We start from the raw sequence: 18,585 nt of genomic DNA, 5'->3' as shown, positions 1-18,585 counted from the left end.
GGCTATATAATATGAGAACCATGTAAAAACTGGGTTGGACCTGGCCCATGGTCAGAGTAAAGCAGTAGCTCACCTGGTAGCTTATCTTTATGACTGAAATTGATATGCATTCACATCATTCACACTTCTGGTGTTTAATTATTCATGAACTGTAGATGACCGTGTCAAAAATACTGTAAGAAAATTGTGGTTTGATGTGACATGAGCAAACTGTTAAATGTCTGTAATGTGTGTAATAGGGTGATATTGTCACTAGTTTGTAGTGTAGTGTATGTACTGTAGTGAGTGAGTGAGTGAGTGAGTGAGTGAGTGAGTGAGTGAGTGAGTGAGTGAGTGAGTGAGTGAGGGAGGGAGGGAGGGAGGGAGGGAGGGAGGGAGGGAGGGAGGGAGGGAGGGAGGGAGGGAGGGAGGGAGGGAGGGAGGTTTTTTTGTGTTCTTGTTGGCAGAGTGCTACTGAAAATAATGTCCATGACACTATAATATTTGGTATGTAATGTGGTGCCAACGGATTTTGTAAAATAAAAGTGTACATACCATTCTTGTCAAACGTTCATACTCATATTTTTACGTACTGTATTTACAGATTTACTCAATATAATAATCTACTCTTATAATTTACAATCAATATTCATTTCAGTATTTCTTTACATTTATTTTCATAATATCTGTCTTCTGACACTTTGAATGAAAGGGTGAATCTTAAGAAATAAATATTTATCATTAAAAAAATAACATGTCAAAGGGCTGGTTTAATCTGTACATGCTTTATCTTAATTTTGTAATCTCGGGACAAAGTTTACTCTATATTACTTACAGTATAAATATATACAATAAAATGTGAATAAAGGTTATGAAAAATATATACATACAATGAATAAGTTAATCTACTCACTGGTAATCAACATACGATTTACAGGATGACCTAGTTACAATCGGTGTTATCAAAGAGGTCACAGCATTTGGTGAAGTACAAAGTGGCGTTGGTCACCGTGCTCCAGGAGCCATCAAATGATATGGTCCCATTGTTCACAGTGCAGCAACAAAGCATTAGGTTAGATTTGTAGAATGATCTGTAGAGAAACATGTTATATCCTGATATCTACCAGCTCTTAAACCCTTTTTACTGTTGTAAATGTTCAAACCTACCTTCCAAAGAGATCAGTAAAGCAGGTTTTTAGGTCTATATGTGTGGTGTTGAAAAAGGAGGTCTCAAAAACATTCAAAAGGTCAAGAGGAGGTGGAACATAGAGAATAACTGGAGAGGTCACAATGAACAATGAAAAACAAAGCAAGCATGGTCCACTTCAAACAAATCGAAAAAGAAATGTGTGATATATTACACCAAGGAGAGTCAGATGATGCGTTAACTGTGATATCAAGAATCATTTTGAAGTGAAAATAAGCACTTACCTGCAATACAGGCATTAATCAGAGATACACAGGTACCTATGAACAGGCCTCTCAACACTAAAGAAGAGATATCGCTACTTCTGGATGGGCAAATGGAGGCTATAAACAACACAAGATATAGAAATGGGTTAAGTACAGTGCATTCGGGAAGTATTCAATCCCCTTGACTTTTTACACATTTTGCTACATTACAGCCTTATTCTAAAATGGATTAAATGAATTGTATTCTTTATAAATCTGCACACAATACCCAATAATGACTAACCAAAAACAGGTTTCTAGAAATACTTATCTAAATACCTTATTTATATAAGTGTTCAGACCCTTTGCTATGAGAATCGAAATTGAGCTCAGGTCCATTCCTACGGTGAAGCATGGTGGTGGCAGCATCATGAGGGAGAAAAAAACAATTTAATCAATTTTAGAATAAGGCTGTAACGTAACAAAATGTGGAAAAAGTCTAGGGGTCTGAATACTTCCCAAATGCACTGTAGAAACAGTTTTTGTTGGTCAGTAATTGGATCTTGTTAATGTTAGTGGAATAGCATGTTCTAAGATGTTCTGTCATGGCAGTATTATGTCCTAAAACTATGCTTAAGTCTGAACAGTACAGTACACTGATCCCCTTACCCTGGTTCCTCAAAGGATTGTCACTTGTCGTGATTATGTAACTGACAAAGCTTTGAGTGATGAACAGTGGGAAGGGGCTTACAGAAATAAACACTAACTTTGTTAGTGCCATTTACACACATGGGTCAACTTACAAAGTGAAAGACATGGCTATATAATATGAGAACCATGTAAAAACTGGGTTGGACCTGGCCCATGGTCAGAGTAAAGCAGTAGCTCACCTGGTAGCTTATCTTTATGACTGAAATTGATATGCATTCACATCATTCACACTTCTGGTGTTTAATTATTCATGAACTGTAGATGACCGTGTCAAAAATACTGTAAGAAAATTGTGGTTTGATGTGACAAGAGAAAACTGTTAAATGTCTGTAATAGGGTGATATTGTCACTAGTTTGTAGTGTATGTACTGTAGTGAGTGAGTGAGTGAGTGAGTGAGTGAGTGAGTGAGTGAGTGAGTGAGTGAGTGAGTTATATGTGTGTGCGTGTTGGCAGAGTGCTACTGAAATTAATGTCCATGACACTGTAATACTTGGTATGTTATGTGGTGCCAACGGATTTTGTATCAAAATTAAGAGAGTCGCACACTCCATATAAACTCCCAGTAATTTATTAGGTATTTACCAACATTTCGACATCACTGCGCCTTCTTCATGGTAATATCATGAATACTTGAACCAGGTTATGTAGACAAACAGTGCAATTAGTGCAACCAATGAAAATAGTGAGGGGTGTGTCATAATGATTAAGTTAATTAGAATGAATTAGTGAAAGACAGAAACATGTGTTTGTGTGGAGATGAAGACTAACGGTGAATAAACTATAAACTATCAAAATAAAAAGAGTCGCAAACTCCATTTATAAACTCCCAGTAATTTATTGGGTATTTACCTACGTTTCGGCATCACCAGCGACTCCGGGATGCTGGCCTTCTAGGCAGAGTTCCTCTGTCCAGTGTCTGTGTTCTTTTGCCCATCTGTATCTTTTCTTTTAATTGGCCAGTCTGAGATATGGCTTTTTCTTTGCAACTCTGCCTAGAAGGACAGCATCCCGGAGTCGCCTCTTCACTGTCGACGTTGAGACTGGTGTTTTGTGGGTACTATTTAATGAAGCTGCCAGTTGAGGACTTTGTTTCTCAAAATAGACACTGTAATGTACTTGTCCTCTTGCTCAGTTGTGCACCGTGGCCTCCCACTCTTTCTATTCTGGTTAGAGCCAGTTTGGGCTGTTTTTTAATTTATTTAATTTTACCTTTATTTAACTAGGCAAGTCAGTTAAGAACAAATTCTTATTTTCAATGACGGCCTAGGAACAGTGGGTTAACTGCCTTGTTCAGGTGCAGAACGACAGATTTTCACCTTGTCAGCTCTTGCAACCTTTCGGTTACTAGTCCAACGCTCTAACCACTAGGCTACCTGCCGAGTACTCTATCTCTATCTATCTCTATCTCTATGAGTCCTCTATCTATCTCTATGGTTACAACTAGAGGAATGATATGTGCTATCCGGGTTCCTTGGGACATCCCTACCCCCCATTGATGTGGATATTTTAAAGATTCACTATGCATAAATCACTCCGCCATTTCCTGGTTGCTAAAATTCTAATTGTTCGCCTCATTTCAGTTTATGTGACAAAAAAAGCAAGTGCAGAGAATCATTGTACCATCTAAACAGCTGTGAAATATATTTTCCATACCCAAAAATATTGTATTTTCAGCCATTTGAAGCTGGTGTACAAAACCATATGTAAAAGACCCCAAATGAAACTTAAAAACAGAAAGCATAGAAATAGCTCACATAAAATATATCTACCACTTCTTAGACTTGCTTTCAATAAGAATGACAGATCTATAATTCACATTTCTATGTTAATCTTGGATGGGTCGCCCAAACATGTGTTCCTTGGCTTACACATCACTGACGTTTGTTCTTCAGCGTACACATCACTGATGATCTGAAATGGTCCACCCACCTCAGGAGGCTGAAGAAATTTGGCTTGGCCCCTAAAACCCTCACAAACTTTTACAAATGCACAATTGAGAGCATTGTGTCAGGCTGTATCACCGCCTGATACGGCAACTGCACCGCCCACAACCGCAGGGCACTCCAGATGGTGGTGCGGTCTGCCCAATGTAACGGATGTGAAATGGCTAGCTAGTTAGCGGTGGTGCGCGCTAATAGCGTTTCAATCGGTTACGTCACTCGCTTTGAGACCTTGAAGTAGTGGTTCCCCTTGCTCTGCAAGTGGAGCGATGGGTAACGACGCTTCGTGGGTGACTGTTGTTGATGTGTGCAGAGGGTCCCTGGTTCGCGTCGGGGCGAGGGGACGGATTAAAGTTAAACTGTTGCATTGATGCTGTTGACCCGGATCACTGGTTGCTGCGGAAAAGGAGGAGGTTGAAAGGGGGGTGAGTGTAACGGATGTGAAATTGCTAGCTAGTTAGCGGTGGTGCGTGCTAATAGCGTTTCAATCGGTTACGTCACTCGCGTTGAGACCTTGAAGTAGTGGTTCCCCTTGCTCTGCAAGGGCCGCGGCTTTTGTGGAGCGATGGGTAACGATGCTTCGTGGGTGACTGTTGTTGATGTGTGCAGAGGGTCCCTGGTTCGCGCCCGGGTATGGGCGAGGGGACGGACGTAAAGTTAAACTGTTACACCAACACATCACCTGGGGCAAACTACCTGCCCTCCAGGACACCTACAGCACCCAATGTCACAGGAAGGCCAAAAGGATCATCAAGGACATCAACCATCTGAGCCACGGCCTGTTCACCCCACTATCATTGAGAAGGTGAGGTCAAAACAGCTTCTAATTTAAGGCCATCAGACTGTTAAATAGCCATCACTAGCCGGCTTCCACCCGGTTACACAACCCTGCACCTTAGAGGCTGATGCCCTATATACATAGACTTGGAATCACTGGCCACTTTAATAATGGAACACTAGTCACTTTAATGTTTAAATAATGTTTACATGCTGCTTTACTCATTTCATATGTATATACTGTATTCTATTCTACTGTAATTTAGTCAATGCCTCTCCGACATTGCTCAATCCATTATTTTACTTTCAGATTGGTTTGTATGGTTGTGAATCATTTTAAAATACTACTGCACTGTTAGATATTATTGCACTGTTGGAGCTAGGAAAACAAGCATTTCGCTACACACGCTATAACATCTACTAAATGTGTGTATGTGACCAATACAATTTGATTTGATATTGCAGTTTAAGGTCAGCGTTAGGGTTAGGCAAGGGATATGGTTAGGGTAGGGGTTGGGGTTTGGATTAATGGTTAAGATTAGAACTGCAGTTTGAAGGTAAGCATGAGGGTCAGGCAAGGGTTATGGTTAGGGTAGGGATTAAGGTTCAGGTTAAGGTAAGGACTTCCCAAGGATTCCGGATAGCAACACTGATCCTAGAGGAATTGCGTCAGGAAGCTGGCGATGCGCCATAAAGTCGCTAGCTAGAGAGCTCAGAAAAAATGTTATTCTGAGCGACTAGCTAGCTGTAAGGAATGGTACAGGAGAGGGACTGTAGAATTTCCACATCAAATTTACTGAAGCAGTTTGCATTGATAGCTTCCAACATTGCATCGATTTGTGATTTATCAATCCATTTTCACTTCAGACTCGCGAGATGACATATGTGTTTAGCTCTCGCGAGTTAGCAAGCAATTAGCTAGAAGCAAGCTAGCTGTTTTGTTGCAAATTAAGAAGTCCACCCGAAATAATGAGGCCTGTGAATCGGATGAATTATGGCTTCAACATGTTAACTAATCGTCAAGTAGGTGAATTCTACATTTTAACTCATTAGGCTATAACGATATGCTCGAATTTGTTTTTAATCTTAAAGCTAACCTCAACTCACTCGGTAGTAGATGATTTAGCGTGTCGTTTAACGTTAGCTAGCTCTCTAATTTAGCGCTAGTTGGCTAATGGTAGCTAGATCTGCGAGTGTCAAATATGCGAGCCAGCTAACGTTAGCTAGACAATTAGCAAGCAAACTGGCTAACATTAGCTACACACCTAGCTAACTAACAGCTAGCATGATAACTCCGGCCACTGTATTCACATGTTCTGGCTATTTACAGTTTAAACAATTATGTTGCAGCACAATGCGTTGTTTGGTGATATATTGTATATCTAGTTATCAATTTTGATGCTCAACTTCAATTACACTTTGCTGTGGATAGCTAGCCAGCTGAAGATGCAAGTTACTAGTTACCTAACTATCCACTTGGCTCATGGCTAGACGCAGTTATTTGACAGCTAACTTAGCTAGCCAGTGAAATACACTTTTTAGCATTACAAGCTAGCTAGCTCACTGTATGTCTATAATGTACAAAAGGAAACCTAATACCTATTAATTGATCTCAGGTATGTGCACAGATGGAGCAGCCCATCATGACACCAACTGACAACCCTGCAGAATTATAGCAACAACCCATAATTGAGAGCCAAATGGTAAATAACTCTCCTCAACATCACTATCTTCGGGGAATGTGCCACATCTCTGGTACCCCAGTTTATGTGCTCATGTTTGACCTCTTTATGTTTTCCTCAGGTGTTTGTAAGCTTTCAAACATGGGTGACATGAAGACCCCTGATTTTGACGATCTTTTGGCTGCCTTTGACATCCCTGATGCCACCAGTTTGGATGCTAAAGAGCCCACCCAGGAGAGTCATGATGAGGCAGAAGGTCAGCTGAAACACACAGAGATGTGTATGGAGGACAGTGTATCTGTTCACCAAGCTGTGGGTGCGTCTGATGTTCCTGCTGTCAGTGTTATAGTGAAGAACACAAGTCACCAGGAGTCGCCTGATAGTGGTGGAGAGGGCCCACATTTCAGATACCCATTGCAAAATGGGTTCAGGGGGTCAGGGGCCTCCATTGACTCTCATCAGATAGGCCACTGTGGTTCTAAGTCTTTTGTGTGTGCTTTGAAGGGGAATGGCTCAAGAGGACTCTTAGGGAAGACCCCCGTCCAGCAAAAACCTGAAGGAACACCTTCCTTCTCTCAGTCCTTTTCCCAGTTCAGCCCCATCTCTAGTCCAGAATCTGAAGACACCCCAAGCAATGGGGTTGATTTCCATCCAAAACAAGAGAGACCCTACTTCCCTGCTGCCTCTATATTTATGTCTGCAGAACCCCCAATGTCAGACAATCATAAAAAACAGCTGTCTTACAGCATGTTTGACCAGTGCCATAAAGTAGACTGTGAAGAACTTGAGAACCTGCCAAGGAGCAAAGGAGAATCTATCAAAGCAAAGGATACCAGAACAGAGGTGAAGCCTGACAGTAATGCCAGTGACCAGAAGGACAAGGGAGATTGTCATAGTAGTGCAGTGCTCCCTGCAAATGATCATAACATTATTGAGTCAAGCAGTAACAATATAGTGGCAACGTCTAAGATGCCCACCTCTCATCCATGTGTCAAAACTCCAACATCCAAACTATCATCTTGCCTTGAGGCATTAGTGGCTCTGAATGCCAGAAATTATCCCAGTGAACCACCAAACTCTGGAGACTTATCAGTGGCTCATGACGGCACCATGAATGTTAGTCCAAAAATGCCCATGTCACCACAAAGTCCCCGAAGTCCCCCTGAAGCTGTGAAGCGGTTAATGAAACCACCTGACAGTCCTGTAAGCATTTGCAGTGATAGCAGTGGCAAGGGATCCCCAGCACTGTCATCTGGCTCACCCCCAGCCATACCGAGGGTCAGAATAAAGACCATTAAAACTACGACTGGGCAAATCCAGCGCACGGTTACCAGTGTAGTACCTGATTCAGAAAATGAGGAGGTCCTGTCTGTTGAGTCCTCCCCATCCCAGAGAATTATTGTTGAGGAGGCCTACTCTAGTTTGTCTCCCTATCCCTCTCATAATGTGATAAGCGATATCATTGTTGATATGCCCATCAAAAGTACACCAGTTGGCATTCTGCCATCAAAGGTTACTGATGACAAATTAAAGGGGAACTCCAAGAGGCCAAGACCAATGCAGTCCCCAACTATTTTTCATAATACAAGTAGTCCGGTTATGAGACCTATGCCGGTTGCCCAGCACGGGCCTTCTACACAAAAGAGGATTTCATCAGTTCAAACAGGCAACTCGCCCAATGCAAGCTTCCTTCCTAAGGCAATGCACTTAGCTAACCTGAACCTAGTCCCTCACAGTGTTGCTGCATCAGTCGCAGCACGCTCCACCTCCCATCAACAGAGCCAACAACATGCACTTTCCTCTTCTGTGGTGTGCAGCACTGTCCCATTGGTGCATCAAGTAAAAAAAGCTGCCCCTAAACCATGTGCTGCCATTCCTAGTACAGCAGCAGGTAATTTAAACAGACTGTTAAACAATGCCAACCCTGTACCCACATTCGTACCCAACCTGAACCCACCACCTGAGAGCAACATCCACTTGCCACCACGCGGATATTGCTGTCTTGAATGTGGGGACTCCTTTGGGGTAGAAAGGAGTCTCGCCTATCATTATGGCAGGAGGAGTGTGCACATTGAAGTAGCCTGCACCCACTGTGCTAAGACCATGGTATTCTTCAACAAGTGTGCCCTGCTGGCACATGCACGGGAACATAAGAACAAAGGTGTGGTGATGCAGTGCACACAGCTCTCCATGAAGCCCATAGCAGAGGGACAGATGTTTGTACCTTTGCTCGCTGAATCCTCTGTGCATGTGGGCTCCCATGTGCCCCCATTATCCTCACCTAAAACCCAACCAGTCATGCCCCTCTATGCAGACAAAGTCATCCGCCACAGACTCTGCTGCCTGGAGTGTAACAAGCAGCTATCAGATTACAGAGGTCTCGCAGGCCATTACCAGAGGCTGTCGGAAGAAATGGAGGGACTGGTGAGTAAAGATTGAATTGAAACGATAATAATTGCTGAGATGTTCACTTTCATAGGCCAGGTAATAATGACAGTATTTATATGTTTTGCTTTGTGTTGTTTTGTCATGTATAGATGTGTAAGGTGTGCCCAATGCTGCTACCAAACAAGTGCAGCTTCCGGGCTCACCAGCGTATTCATGCCCACAAGTCCCCTTACTGCTGCCCTGAGTGTGGTGCGCTGAGTCGCTCTGTGGACATACAGAAGCATGTGAAGGAGAACTGTCTTCACTATGCACGCAAGCCTGGCTATAAGTAAATCAATACTGAAGTATATGCTTTTGTTAGGACCTTGAATGGGACTCGGTGGAGACATATCACAAAAGTGTTCTATAACATTGGCCCCCTTTTCTAAGTCCTTTGTTTTCTTTCAGGTGTCTTCACTGTGATATGGTTTTCATGTCATTTAATGTGCAGAAGAGTCACATTGAGGAGAAACACTGTGAGATCTTCTATAAGTGCACTATCTGTCCTGTTGCCTTCAAGTCTTCTGATGGATGTCAAATGCATTTGACAACTAAGCACAACGCCAGCGTAGTGTCTCCTCAGTGAGTTTAACTAAATGCATGTTCTGAAATTGCATATTTGCTAACCCATCTTAAAGTTTGACATGATTGTTCGTTCTAATTGTTTATTTTCTGTTGCAGGTTAATCTTCAAGTGTTCTTGTGAGACAGTGTTCAAGAAAAAGCAGTTATTGCTTCAGCACTTCCATCAAAACGCCAAAAAGCTTACAACCTGTGTGTTCAAGTGCCCTGAGTGCACTTCAATCTTCACCCACAAGCAGTCGTTAATGCAGCATTTTAAGGTTTGCCATCATCCTAAAATTCAACCTAGTCACATTGACATAAAATGGGGCACATAATGTTACGTTTTTCATTTTGTCTTTTTCAACGCTGTCTGCCTATATTACAGGGGGTGCATGAAGGAATCTTCAAAGAGGTGGAGAAAAGCACAAAACCAACAGAGATGACTGCACAGCACCAAGATGTTACCTCTGCATTCCACCAGCCAAAGGTAAACACTCCCATTGAACACTCTGATGCAACCAGAAAGAGTGCCAACTTGGCCTCTCGGGACAGGAAGACCAATCTGAAAAATGCTGGTTGGACCTGTGAAGAGTGCCTACACTGGCTGCCTGACCGAGAAGTCTACGTCTCTCACATGAAGAACAACCATGGGAGGGTGAGGAGCAACTTAGTTATTCTATTGCTCATTCAAACTAATTAGCTGTAGCAATTATACTATAGGACAGATGATAATTTAGGGACCATTTCAGATGTGGGATTTTCATCTTTCAGGCCCTTAATGAAATGAAATAATTCCCAAGTCAGCTCAACCCTAATTAAGTCAATCTTCTCTCTGTGCTTTTTGTAGTCACTGAAACGGTATCCATGCCGGCAGTGTGAGAGGTCTTTCAATTCCTCCACAAGTTTGAGAAGACACATTCGCAATGACCACAATGGAAAGAAAACCTTTACCTGCTGGTGAGATTTATCCTGAAATCTACATTACAAAGTACATTACTTTCTGAAAGGTTGGGTCATATCTGGCAATGATTGGCCCCTGGGTGGCACTGCAGGAAAAGGTCCAACGTGTAAAAACAAAGCTGTGGTTACCACATTTTGACAATTTTTTTGTATATGATATAATTTGTTCTTATTGTGCAGGTATTGCACAGATGAGAGGACAACATTCACCACAAACATCATGCTGAAGAACCACATCAGTTTGATGCATGGGATCAAAAATCCAGACTTTAGTCTGTCAAAATCAACCCCTCTAGATACCAGCAAAGCCTTGGGAGAGGTGATTTTAATTTTCTTATTTTTTTCTGCATTTTACTGATTGTCAAAAAGGACACTTGAAATCTAATCATTAACTTTGACTTGCAGAGGCTTGTTTCAAAGAGACCTGCTGTGGCATCCCAGAGGGAGGGGGAGGATGGTGCTGCCCTAGAAGGCTCCTCTACCAAACGTCTGAAATCTCACTTTCGCTGCGCTAAGTGTGGTTTCACCTCAGAGGATGGCACACAGTTCCAGCAGCACATACCTCAGCATAAAACCGATAAAAATTCTCCCCAATGCCTGCACTGTGGATTATGTTTTGCATCTCAGCTGTCTCTCAACAGACACCTGTTTATTGTGCACAAAGTCAAAGACCGCGAGGAAGAGAAGAAGGAAATAATGGATGTGGAGTATGAGCGCAGAAAGAAGCAGGAAGAGGACGTGGGGAAAACAGTGGGTGTGAATGAGGGAGAGGACTTGCCACCTCCATTAGTTAAATCTGACCCTTCACTGGAAGAGGATCCAACCAGGTTGCACTGTGAGACTGCAGTAAGACCATTGACCTTTAAATCTACATACAACACTGACCTAGAGATTCATGGATAATCTTCAGGCATAATAGAATCAATAAGAGAAATTTTGAACATCTTAAAAAATGCTATCTCCATTTCTTTGGTAAATAGTAGTCACGCTTTTCTTTTTTTGCACGCTTTTCTTTTTTTGCCTTAAAACAAAATACTTTTTATGTTTCTCAAGCCCTTGGGACTGGCAGATGTTCCACATCAACTGAAAATATAAAATTAATCGTGTAATTTTTGGCCAAGATTATCATTAATTATTTACTTTCATTTTACCTTTTGAAGCTTGCATGTGTTGTATTAAATGTCTTTAAGAGCCTCTGGTACATAACCACACCCACCTGTTAATGCACACTGTTTGGTTCAGCAGTATTCTCTAGTGACTCCAGTTACTCTGACAAGCGACTCAGGAACGTCAAGGAGCTGTCCCTCAGGCTAACCTCCCATTAAATTTGATATAATAAAAGCCTATAGACTTTGCTTTAGTCTATAGCAGGCATATATGTTTGGTTTCCTACTTAAGTACATTATAATAGATGGTGCTTCAGGCAGGTCGTGATGATACTGACAGTATGTAACAGTATTGCAACTTCTATCATACTGTATGTGTATGTTGAAATATTTACTCTGACCTAGGTATCACTTAGCACAGAAGATATATTTGATATCAATTCCATACCACATGGTATGTGATATGGAATGTATTATAAAATCTGGTTAAACTACCAAAATAGCACTTTTCTACAAGATAAAATACATGTGTTGGAGTTAGAGGCAATCAGCAGTTGCTACATCCATTTTTGGACCTATACATTTATATGTACCCATTTGATTCTTAAAATATAACATGAGCTTATTTCAACTGTCATACATTAGTAAATGTAAACTGACATGTACAACATGGTTAAAGATATATAATTTTGATATCATGAATGATCAGTCCTTGCATCCAGAGCTATGGCTATAATTTCTAGTGCTTACGTTTCTCCAGCCCCATCTGTTTTTTACTGAAATGGGCAGGGATAACGCTTTGTTATTATTTTTTCTGCTGCTTTAAATGCCTTGCTTAAAGATATTACACTTTTTTACTGTACTCTTGCTTTTGTACCCTGATAAAAGTGAGCTTTTATTAATTTAAAATGCTCTTATATCTATGTTTAGAGTAGTGGTGACTTGTCTTAGCGATGTCATTGTTTTTCTTAGTTAATTGTGATCTTTGGCGAGTGTTCATTGAATGTGAGAGAGCATCTGTTTTGCAAGATAATGCAGGGTGTTAAATGGCTCATTTCTAACGGTGTACTAAGGCAATTGAAAGAGCAATGATTAAATGTAAAGGGTTATAGCATGTTTGAGTGCATGTGAAAAATGTGAAATAAGCTGAATATAAAGACCTGTGCAGCTCTTCCTTCCTACCTCCACGGTATATGGCAGTGATTGTTAAACTTCGGATGTTTTGGGAGATTTCACCTTTGGTCTTGCTGCAATGTAAAATGTTTATTATCTCCCACAATATTCAATTTTATAAATTACTTTGGAGATTGATATTTATAGTCACATTGACTTATTTGTGAACTTTCTATTTAAGTGCTGTATGAACTGTTCATTGTCTAGTGGTTATATGAATCAGTGTTCATGCTTTAAATAGAATCAGTGTTAACTCAGTGGCTGATATGAAAATTCACATCTCAGTGTTTTTATAGCCTGTCAAGAGAAACTTTGTACTTTTGATATGTACAATATTAAGGACTTGTAAGCTAACCCATGTACACAGTAGCTAATTAACCTTTTATTAGCATTATTTCTTAAGCCATCACATATCTATTCAAACTGCATCGGCCATTGTGCCTTGCTGTAATGTTTACTTCAAATAATTGCAAATAAACATGTACATGACTGCATCAGCATCCTTTGTCCTCAAAAGATCCCTTCTGCTATGACTGATATCCCTTCTCTGATGACAATGTGCTGGGGAAAAAAAACAGAAAAAAATATAGTGAATCGTTAAACCTTCATATGAGTAACACATGCAATGTTTTGAGTATACTAACATTTTTCATGTAAATCAACTTAGTTATTTTGATTTTTCTATTACATAAAAAAACTAGTTAAATTAAATCAATATGGTGAAGTGAACATGACAATCTTTATAAGTCAAAGTTACTTAAGTATAAGTTGCAATACTTGAAATGTTTGAGTTTAACAAAGTCCAACCTTACTCAAAAACTATAACATATCATTTCTGAAATGTAACTAAGTTGACATAAAAATGTTTTTGAAACTGATTACCACAGTTTTTATAAATTTTATAAATTATCATAACTTGCATATAATCAGTAAATACAAAAGAGTTAACTAAACTCAAAAATCTGTAGTTCAGAAGAGCCTAGAGCTTAGAAAGAGCAGAGACCGGTCTTCCCTCGTGTTGGCTTTAGCCTAGAGCTCAGAGAGAGCAGAGATCGGTCTTCTTTTGTGTTGGCTCTAGCCTAGAGTAGAGTGAGAGCATCTGTTTTCCTCTGTGATGGCTTTAGCCTAGAGCTCAGAGAGAGCAGAGAGCGGTTGAGACATGAGACACACGTTTACATAGTTTAGACAGCAGTACCTCTGCCCCTCTCTCCCCTCTTTCTTCACTGTAAACCCCAATGTGGTGTCATTACTCAAAACTTTTGAAGAAACCGGTTGCACTAAATACAGTTCAAGTCGGAAGTTTACATACACCTTAGCCAAATACATTTAAACTCAGTTTTTCCACAATTCCCGACATTTAATCCTAGTAAAAAAATATTTTAAGAATGTGAAATGTCAGAATAATAGTTGAGAGAATGATTTATTTCAGCTTTTATTTATTTCATCACATTCCCAGTGGGTCAGAAGTTTACATACACTCAATTAGTATTTAGTAGCATTGCCTTTAAATTGTTTAACTTGGGTCAAATGTTTCGGCTAGCTTTCCATAAGCTTCCCACAATAAGTTGGGTGAATTTTGGCCAACTCCTCCTGACAGAGCTGGTGTAACTGAATCAGGTTTGTAGGCCTCCTTGCTCGCACATGCTTTTTCAGTTATGCCCACAAATTGTCTATAGGATTGAGGTCAGGGCTTGGTGATGGCCACTCCAATACCTTGACTTTGTTGTCCTTAAGCCATTTTGCCACAACTTTGGAAGTATGCTTGGGGTCATTGTCCATTTGGAAGACCCATTTGCGACCAAGCTTTAACTTCCTGACTGATGTCTTGAGATGTTGTTTCAATATATCCACATAATTTCCCACCCTCATGATGCCATTTATTTTGTGAAGTGCACCAGTCCCTCCTGCAGCAAAGCACCCCCACAACATGATGCTGCCACCTGCGTGCTTCACGGTTAGGATGGTGTTCATCGGCTTGTAAGCATCCCCCTTTTCCTCCAAACATAACGATGGTCATTATGGCCAAACAGTTCTATTTTCGTTTTTCATCAGACCAGAGGACACCAAAAAGTACGATCTTTGTCCCCATGTGCAGTTGCAAACCGTAGTCTGGCTTTTTTATGGTGGTTTTGGAGCAGTGGCTTCTTCCTTGCTGAGCGGCTTTTCAGGTTATGTCGATATAGGACTCGTTTTACTGTGGATATAGATAATTTTGTACCTGTTTCCTCCAGCATCTTCACAAGGTCCTTTGCTGTTGTTCTGGTATTGATTTGCACTTTTTTGCACCAAAGTACGTTCATCTCTAGGAGACAGAACGTGTCTCCTAGAGAAACTATTGTTTGTACAGATGAACGTGGTACCTTCAGGCGTTTGGAAATTACTCCCAAGGATGAACCAGACTTGTGGAGGTCTAAAATTTATTTTCTGAGGTCTTGGCTGATTTCTTTTGATTTTCCCATGATGTCAAGCAAAGAGTCACTGAGTTTGAAGGCAGGCCTTGAAATTCATCCACAGGTACACCTCCAACTGACTCAAATGATGTCAATTAGCCTATCAGAAGCTTCTAAAGCCATGACATCATTTTCTGGTATTTTCCAAGCTGTTTAAAGGCACAGTCAACTTAGTGTATGTAAACTTCTGACCCACTGGAATTGTGATACAGTGAATTATAAGTGAAATAATCTGTCTGTAAACAATTTTGGGAAAATGTACTTGTGTCATGCACAAAGACGATGCCCTAACTGACTTGCCAAAACTATAGTTTGTTAACAAGAACTTTGTGGAGTGGTTGAAAAACGAGTTTTAATGACTCCAACAGCGACTCCAACAAATGACTCCAACAAGTGTATGTAAACTTCCAACTTCAACTGTATATAGATTTTTGATTTTACCTAGTTTTGTCACATAGCTATGGATTAACAATACATTTCTTTAATTGGCTCTAACATTTCCTTGCCCTATACTTAAAACTTGGCCCGTGGCTCAACTTGACCCCTGGCCAACAAACAGATTTGTTGATATGAAAGCCAGACGAAAACAGGAAAATCCTTACTAAGTCTTCAAAGACGAAGTATGTTTGTGTTGTTTAAGAAATCGTAAGCTTGTGCTGCATTGTGTAGAATCCAGTTTTTTTTAAAATATTTTACTGAATCAGACTGTAACAGACAAGGCAAACAAAAGCTTAAATTATGGTTTGCCTCCATCCTCTGGGGCAAATGGTAAACTGGAGTTGGCTGTCTAGTTGTATCCTTTGACTATGTATTACTACCAAGGACCATTACTTTTGCTCTAATTCCAGCAATTACCATATCTAATTAATTTAGAAATTTTTCAAACATTGCACTTGTGTGTAAAAAGGTAGTACATTTTAATACAATTGATGTTCGACACTGACAAATGAATAAAAACAAAGACACATTTTATTTGTATGTACAATGCACAGTAAGCAATAAAAAGTAAGTATGAACGTAATAATTATAGTGAATTTTTCTATTTACAGAGAATAAAACACTTTTTTCTCAGTTATCTTCCCTGCCAGGATGGCAGTCCCAAAAATTCTATCCCAGTGGCTGAAGAAAGGTGCATAGTTACTGTTGGGCTTCTGGTGGTGCATGTCATGCGCTGGTGCTCCTCCTAACAGACCAAATGGTACCAGGTGGTTAAGACCCCATGGCAGGTCATAGCCTATGTGGTCCTCCACTGACATCCAGATACTTAAGATGGTGACGCACCAGATGGTAAAAGGGTGGCATTTCAACAGGATGGGGTCCAGGTTGCTCCAGAATCCAACTGTTATCAGTTCAGGAATGCTGATTTGCTGAGTGGACCAGGAGAAGGGTGCCATGTATTCATGGTGGATGGCATGGACCCACCGATACAGTTGTGGATGTTTGTGGTGCACAAAGTGCCACATAAAATACTGTGTGTCAAAAAGAAGAAGGACAGCCAGTCCATCAATGAGCACCTCTACCACAGTTGGAGCACTGGTAGGTAGCACCGCTGAAGGCATAAAGCAGGTCTGAATCAGCACAGCAGGCAGAACAAAGATCAAGTGGTTATATACAGCCCTTCCGATGCTCTTTGCCATCATCCGAATGGTTGGACGTCTCTCTTGCTGGATCTTGTAGCGGTGAATGGAGGGGACATTATCTCCCAGGAGGTCTAGTACAGCAAAGGGGAGACTGGAGAATAAGTAACTGGAGAAGCAGATCATGACAGGGAAGAAGGGAGAGGAGATGAGGGAGTAGTGATTGAAAAGGAAATAGTCCCATAGAGGCTGCAAAAGCCTGTCTGAGGATCTGGAAAAGGTAGGAAGCTTCAAAGTAAACTGAACCTTGGTGATGTTCAACATCCTGGTGACTCTGAATGCCTGTGATTGTAATGTGCAGAGAGAAGAAGACATTCTCCCTTTTTATAGTGCTTAGCTATGTACTTTGCTCCCACTTCAATGAGACAGCTGATTTTTTCCTCACAATACTCATTTCCAACAATAAATCCTTTTCCGTAAGATTAACAAAATCCACCAGAAAACACAAAGATTTCAACACTGAACAGTTTAAGTTGGTGCCTGGGTCGTTCCACTAATTGAGTACCTTTTGGGTAGTGTAACTTATATATATACAGTATATCACAAAAGTGAGTACACCCCTCACATTTTTGTAAATATTTGAGTATATCTTTTCATGTAACAACACTGAAGAAATGACACTTAGCTACAATGTAAAGTAGTGAGTGTACAGCTTGTATAACAGTGTAAATTTGCTGTCCCCTCAAAATAACTCAACACACAGCCATTAATGTCTAAACCGCTGGCAACAAAAGTGAGTACACCCCTAAGTGAAAATGTCCAAATTGGGCCCAATTAGCCATTTTCCCTCCCGGTGTCATGTGACTCGTTAGTGTTACAAGGTCTCAGGTGTGAATGGGGTGCAGGTGTGTTAAATTTGGTGTCATCACTCTCACACTCCCTCATACTGACTGGTCACTGGAAGTTCAACATGGCACCTCATGGCAAAGAACTCTCTGAGGATCTGAAAAAATAATTGTTGCTCTACATAACGATGGCCTGGGCTATAAGAAGATTGCCAAGACCCTGAAACTGAGCTGCAGCACGGTGGCCAAGACCATACAGCGGTTTAACTGGACATGTTCCACTCAGAACAGGCCTCGCCATGGTCGACCAAAGAAGTTGAGTGCACGTGCTCAGTGTCATATCCAGAGGTTGTCTTTGGGAAATAGATGTATGAGTGCTGCCAGCATTGCTGCAGAGGTTGAAGGGGTGGGGGGTCAGCCTGTTAGTGCTCAGACTATACGCCGTACACTGCATCAAATTGGTCTGCATGGCTGTCGTCCCAGAAGGAAGCCTCTTCTAAAGATGATGCACAAGAAAGCCCGCAAACAGTTTGCTGAAGACAAGCAGACTAAGGACATGGATTACTGGAACCATGTCCTGTGGTCTGATGAGACCAAGATAAACTTATTTGGTTCAGATGGTGTCAAGCGTGTGTGGCGGCAACCAGGTGAGGAGTACAAAGACAAGTGTGTCTTGCCTACAGTCAAGCATGGTGGTGGGAGTGTCATGGTCTGGGGCTGCATGAGTGCTGCCGGCACTGGGGAGTTACAGTTCATTGAGGGAACCATGAATGCCAACATGTACTGTGACATACTGAAGCAGAGCATGATCCCCTCCCTTCGGAGACTGGGCCGCAGGGCAGTATTCCAACATGATAACGACCCCAAACACACCTCCAAGACGACCACTGCCTTGCTAAAGAAGCTGAGGGTAAAGGTGATGGACTGGCCAAGCATGTCTCCAGACCTAAACCCTATTGAGCATCTGTGGGGCATCCTCAAACGGAAGGTGGAGGAGTGCAA

The 18,585-nt window shown here is 41.2% G+C and overlaps 2 protein-coding genes across 3 annotated transcripts; one reads left to right on the top strand and one right to left on the bottom strand.

Annotated features, from left to right (window-relative positions):
• The first annotated feature begins 5,357 nt into the window (after positions 1–5,357).
• LOC139539942 (zinc finger protein 592-like) lies at positions 5,358–13,211 on the top strand. Of its 2 annotated transcripts, none has more exons than XM_071343382.1 (10): positions 5,358–5,823; positions 6,417–6,503; positions 6,604–8,906; positions 9,020–9,198; positions 9,318–9,491; positions 9,591–9,750; positions 9,858–10,127; positions 10,320–10,429; positions 10,613–10,751; positions 10,838–13,211. In XM_071343382.1, exons 3-10 carry the CDS (start codon positions 6,624–6,626, stop codon positions 11,333–11,335), a joined length of 3,813 nt encoding a protein of 1,270 aa, XP_071199483.1. In that variant the 5' UTR covers positions 5,358–5,823; positions 6,417–6,503; positions 6,604–6,623; the 3' UTR covers positions 11,336–13,211. The 2 variants fall into 2 exon arrangements, with proteins under 2 accessions (XP_071199483.1, XP_071199484.1); XM_071343383.1 differs by having other exon boundaries at positions 5,358–5,827.
• Positions 13,212–16,146: 2,935 nt separating this feature from the next.
• LOC139539274 (cholesterol 25-hydroxylase-like protein 1, member 1) lies at positions 16,147–17,122 on the bottom strand. Its single transcript, XM_071342130.1, has one exon. It carries the CDS (start codon positions 17,111–17,113, stop codon positions 16,205–16,207), a length of 909 nt encoding a protein of 302 aa, XP_071198231.1. The 5' UTR covers positions 17,114–17,122; the 3' UTR covers positions 16,147–16,204.
• Positions 17,123–18,585: the final 1,463 nt, after the last annotated feature.

Source organism: Salvelinus alpinus, chromosome 15, assembly GCF_045679555.1.
Source record: "Salvelinus alpinus chromosome 15, SLU_Salpinus.1, whole genome shotgun sequence".
In the NCBI taxonomy this organism is placed as follows: Eukaryota; Metazoa; Chordata; class Actinopteri; order Salmoniformes; family Salmonidae; genus Salvelinus; species Salvelinus alpinus.
The sequence above is the reverse complement of the archived record's forward strand: the minus strand, read 5'-3'. Positions and strand labels throughout refer to the sequence as shown.